The sequence below is a fragment of the Mercenaria mercenaria genome, chromosome 15 (genome assembly GCF_021730395.1).
Source record: "Mercenaria mercenaria strain notata chromosome 15, MADL_Memer_1, whole genome shotgun sequence".
NCBI lineage: Eukaryota > Metazoa > Mollusca > Bivalvia > Venerida > Veneridae > Mercenaria > Mercenaria mercenaria.
The window spans coordinates 20,080,856-20,086,855 of record NC_069375.1 but is presented as its reverse complement, the minus strand read 5'-3'; the positions used below and the strand labels follow the sequence as shown (position 1 = coordinate 20,086,855).

Sequence of the window (6,000 nt, the reverse complement as noted above, 5' to 3'; positions counted from 1 at the left end):
GATCTTGTTCATTTATTCCAAACATTTACAAACATTTGCCTTTGTTCATAATTTACATAACAAAAAATGTTACAAAAGACTGAAGAACAAAACTGTCAAAACTGAAAATATCAAAAAGAAAAATAAATGCAGAAATAAGATTCTGTATGACTAGGTTTTCCCATCAGATAGGCAGCGCCTAATTTCATATTATTTATCATTTCGAGATGATGTCAGCTACTAGAAAGAACAATTTAAACTAGTTAGTAATGAGAAACATGTTTCCTATTTAGTTATCTTACACCTAAAATTTATGATAATTAGTCAAAAGAGTTCTAATGATGCACCGGATTGGCAACATATTTGGGTGGCAGAATATTTGCTGTCACAAGGTTGTTCGTCCATAGGTATAGTCTGTTCTGCGCTTTTTTTGCATAAATCCTTCTCTACTTTACAAATACATATTTGATATTATGTACTGAAACTCCTTCAAACATTTGTGTAATGTTTGTAGTCCACCCCATTTCGGATAGTATTTCCGGTTGAAATGTGGTATGCGTACAAGTGTGATCTACTTGATACTAGTAGTAGTATTACTACACTCCCTCATAGTAATGAAGATTATGTGTAGGCGCTGGTGAATTTAAAACAATTATATATACTAAATACGGGCATAACTAGATACCAGAAAGGGCCCTTTCCATGGCATTTGATCGGAAATGGCCTGCCAAAAGTTATCAATTTGTTATTTTTAAATGAATTATAGACAAAATATGAGTCATGGCATAAACCGTTCTGATCGGAAAGGGCCTGCTATATGTTTATTATTGGAAATTATTTTATTATTTCTTCACATTTCATTTAACAAAAAAAAAAAGAAAATAATTTAAGATAAAGAAATTATCAGTATTCGATTTTTAAATGAATTATGGACAAAATACGGGTCATGACATAAAGTGCGCTGATCTGAAAGGGCTTAACATGATCAGAAAGGGCCTGCTATATGTATATTATTGGAAATTGTTTATTTACTTCTTCATATTTCATTTATCAAATCAAAAAGAAAAGAACACACGAAAAAAAATATATCAATTTTCGATTTTTGAATGAATTATAGGCAAAATACACACCAGTACATAAAGCGCGCTGATCGGAAAGGGCCTGCAATATGTTTATTATTGGAAATTATTTATTTATTTCTTCATATTTCATTTATCAAATCAAAAAGAAAAGATCTTACGAAAAAAAAACAGACAATTTTGTATTTTTAAATGAATTAAAGGCAAAATACGCACAAGTACCTAAAGCACGCTGATCGGAAAAGGGCTTAACATGATCGAAAAGGGCCTGCTATATGTTTATTATTGGAAATTACTTATTTGTTTCTTCATATTTATTTATCAAATCAAAAAGAAAAGAACTTACGAAAAAAAAAAAAAATATTTTTAAATGAATTATTGACATTATACGCTTCAGTACATAAACCACGCTGATCGGAAAGGGCTTAACGTGATTGGAAAGGGCATGTCACATGTTTATTATTAGAAATTATAAAATTATTTCTTCATATTTCATTTTGGCATAAGAAAGAGAAGAGATTAAGAAATATATATCAGGCCTTTTTTTATGCTGATTTTAGGGCCGAAATTCGGCCCCATTCCCCAGTCTAAAAAGTATACTTTTTTCCCCACCTTGGCCAAAAATTTCCCATGCAAAAAAAAATGAAATTAGTTTTGATTTTCAGTCCTGATTTTAACTTTTCAGCAAATATATTCCTCCAAACAATGATTTCGCGACGTAAATTTCCCCTCCAAAAGGGACCTGGTACCCTTCCCCAAATTTACAAAAAAAGGGCTGTATATATTATAGATTTTAAATGAATTAAAGACAAAAAACCTATTAGTGCATAAAAGCGCTAATTGGAAAGGGCCTTATTTGATCGGAAAGGACATGTCTTGTGTTCCCTATAATAAACAACAGATAAAAAGAAATAATTAAATAAATTCCAGTAATAAACATATGGCAGGCCCTTTCCGATCATGTTAACTCCTTTTGGCAGAAAGGGCTCTTTCCAGTATCTAGTCATAGCGCTAAAATACACCTACCAACCACACTCGACAGTGTTCAAATCTGATTCACTCTACGAGAGAAATCAGACATTTTTTGAGATTTTCATCAGTCGCCGAAGCCATTCGCTAACGTCACAACAATTACAGCGCCAGGATATTGATGATATTGTTAACCTAGTCAAATCCTTTATTTATTGGGTTTCTAACTATCAAAGCGCTGTTAGCGCTTGTGCCATTTTTTAGCACGACTATACGAAGTATAAGGAGAGCTATCCTACTCGCCCCGGCGTCGGCTTCTTTCCGCGTCCCCACCTTGGTTAAAGTTTTGGTGCACTTTCTCTTTTTTCAACTTACCTCTGTAATTACTTGATGGATTTGATTCAAACTTATAATACTTATTCCTCATCATCATCCACATCATCTGACATAAGGGCCATAACTCTGGCACCAATATTTCATGAATTATCCCCCCTTTTCACTTAGATTTTCAGGTTAAAGTTTTGATGCACTTTCGCTCTATCTCTGTTATTACTGAATGGATTTGATTCAAACTTAAAATAGTTGTTCAACATCATCACCCACATCATATGACACAAGGTGCATAACTCTGGCACCATTTTTTCATGAATTATTCCCCCTTTTTACTTAGAATTTCAGGTTAAAGTTTTGGTGCACTTTCACTCTATCTCTGTTAATTCTGAATGGATTTGATTCAAACTTAAAATAGTTGTTCAACATCATCACCCACATCATATGACACAAGGTGCATAACTCTGGCACCACTTTTTTCATGAATTATACCCCCTTTTTTACTTAGAATTTCAGGTTAAAGTTTTGGTGCACTTTCACTCTACCTCTGTTATTACTGAATTGATTTGATTCAAACTTAAAATAGTTGTTCATCATCATCACCCACATCATATGACACAAGATGCATAACTCTGGCACAATTTTTCATGAATTTTTCTACTTTTTACTTAGAATTTTAGGTTAAAGTTTTATGCACTTTCACTCTATCTCTGTTATTACTGAATGGATCTGATTCAAACTAAAACAATTGTTCAACATCATTACCCTTATCATATGACACAAGGTGCATAACTCTGGACCAATTTTTCATGAATTATTTCCCCTTTTTACTTAGAATTTTAGGTTAAAGTTTTGATGCACTTTCACTCTGTCTCTGTTATTACTGAATGGATTTGATTCAAACGTAAAATAGTTGTTCAACACCATCACCCACACCATATGATGCAAGGTGCATAACTCTGGCACCAATTTTTTATTAATTATTCCCCCTTTTTACTTAGAATTTTAGGTTAAAGTTTTGATGCACTTTCACTCTGTCTCTGTTATTACTGAATGGATTTGATTCAAACTTAAAATAGTTGTTCAGCATCATCACCCACACTGTATGACACAAGCTGCATAACTCTGGCACCAATATTTAATGAATTATGCCCCTTTTTGCTTAGGATATACTTATAATTATAGTGTTTTTATACATTTTATCTTTACCTCTCTTATTACTTTAAGTTGAAATTTTTGACATAGACTCAGGCTATTGTGCAATATCTTCATCCACAATTGGAGTCATTAAACACTCCAGTGACAGCTCTAGTTTCCTCAGATGTACCCAGTTTCACTATCCAGCATCGAAATAGTCGAGCGCGCTGTCTCCTGTGACAGCTCTTGTTTTGGAATGGATTCTTTTCAAAATGGAAAAAAGAATATTTGTTTTTAGTAAATTAAGGTCATAAGTCTTTGACAATTTTAATGCCACCAAGTCAATTTTATCCTTGTGTCCTTGACAAACCCATATCTGCATCAGAAACAGTTCAGGGTTTACTATAGTTCTTGATTGAACTCCCTTGTAATAAAGTTGATAACCAATATTTAAATTATTGTAGGTTTAATTGTTTGACGAGTATAAAAGAAGAAAAGAATCTATCAATGCAGTTTACTTTATGAGAAAATGGCACGCCCTAAAGAGAAAACAAGTACAGCATTTGACCAGAAGTGCTTAGCGGCAGCGAAGAAGTTAGCAAGTTTCCAGGCCAGTAAACTTAAAGAAGACATTGAAAGGTATATAAAAAAACTTTTTGACTATTTTTGACTTGTAAAAGGAAGTTTGAAAACGCACATAAAATAATTATATCTCATACCATACAAGTGCGGGGAGCATGCTGTTTCAGGGCTTTATTTCAGAAGTTTATGAATGGCAATTGACATGGTCAGTTCATTGGAATTGAAGAAAGTGTGTAATATAAACCTATTAAATTTCATGCCTTTCTATTTATCTGAAGGCATATCAATCTATCTATAACACATACAATTGTCTACATTATGCACAGTCTCATGTTAATGTTAAGAAGAGCAGAAATTAGGTCATTAAGTATTGATAACTTCAAAGAGATTCATTCAGGCCCTATCTTTAAGGCCCAAATTGAACTAAGTGATGGATATATGACTGCAGTGTTCCAGCCAGGATTTGAAAAGGGCAGGGTGCTACTGGGTGAAAGGGCACATGGGGGGGGGGTTCCCCCAAGAAAATTTTGAAAAACAGAAGGCTAGAGAACGCCTCAGATGCATTTTCAGGATGAACTATTGTCTTTTATGTGATCCTGTTTTGACTGGAATCATTGTATGCCATGGACAAACATAAATCTGTCAGTGAAACTACAGTTTCAATGGTGTGTGTGGTTGTTGTCATATATGACCTGGACCTCTAGGTTTTTTTGCAGCCTCCATGGTATCAAAATTCTAAATTGTTGTTGTTTAATATGGGAGAGGTTGACCTCAGTCTGGGTAGGATGTGTGGTGGTGTAAAACGTATTTCAGTAAAACATATTTCAATAAAACGTATTTAAATTCCGTAGGATTAGTTTTTTTTTGTTTTTGTTTTTTATAATTTAATCTTGTTCATTGGTTTTTTTTGTATCAGGCGAACTTAATGTAGGGGGAGAGAGTGATATCTGATGAGGCTACGGAACCATGAGTGATTCAGGGTCATACATATCTGTATGTGAAAAAAAATGTGACATCTCAGAATTGGAAGAAGAGCAGCAACAATAACGTGACATTTCTAATGATGAGACAAACTTTATGTAGCAAAATCAGTATCGTAAGGAATTCCTATTTATATAAAGCTTCCATGTTCATGTTTGCAGACTGTATACAGATGAGCTGCTTGCTGACCTCAGTGTTGACCTCTGTAACAGAACATTTTTCCTCCACAGATGCATATTGAAAGCAAGGTATGCATTTCAAAGATTTTGTGACCCCCTTTTCTGACAGGTTTTGTTAAGGGCACGGTTTTTAGTTTGAGAGAATAGTTTAAAGGCCCTCTTATGAGGAAAAATGTGCAATATTTTAAGGAGAATTGGGATTTGTTTAACTTTAGTATATAGGTTTGTATGTCAGTAATCACCTGTGAGAATTGGTTGAAACTTCACAGGCTTGATAATTCCCAAGGTTACATGTATGTCCTATTATATGACATGGTAACGTTTGGGTGTATTATGCTATCTCGTTAAACTTCAAGGAGGAAAAGTTTCTATGACCTTTACTAGTATTTAGCATTCAGGTAGAACTTAGTTTGGCACTCTGACTTTCTATGGGACAATATGCAGGTTTCATCCTTGAAGTATTTCACTCAAACTTCATTCTGCATTTTGTCCTAATAGTATCTAACTGAAATTTAAGATGTAAGATATAATGCTGGTTCTAGTACAAGGGGGACTGTATGTCAAGGTTAGGGTCACAATGACCTTAAGACTGTAAATGGTGTATGCTTAGTAAGTCTATACATTTTGGACTACAGTTGTCGAACTTAATAGGATGGTTACCTTTGGTCAGTAAGTGACACCTATTTCTGTTGTGGTCATTAGGTCAAAGGTCAAAGCCATAATGAACTCAAGACTGAAAATGGTATCTGCTCATTGAGTAAAGT

At 34.0% G+C, this 6,000-nt stretch overlaps 1 protein-coding gene across 2 annotated transcripts in view; it reads left to right on the top strand.

Annotated features, from left to right (window-relative positions):
• The first annotated feature begins 309 nt into the window (after nt 1-309).
• Nucleotides 310-6,000, top strand: part of LOC123560426 (uncharacterized) — a 28,787-nt gene continuing 23,096 nt past the window's right edge. For both annotated transcript variants that reach the window (XM_045352622.2, XM_053524723.1), the window contains exons 1-3: nt 310-386; nt 3,959-4,133; nt 5,219-5,305. In XM_045352622.2, the coding sequence (XP_045208557.2) occupies nt 4,024-4,133; nt 5,219-5,305 (197 nt within the window). In that variant the 5' untranslated portion in view covers nt 310-386; nt 3,959-4,023. The remainder of the gene's footprint in view (nt 387-3,958; nt 4,134-5,218; nt 5,306-6,000) is intronic.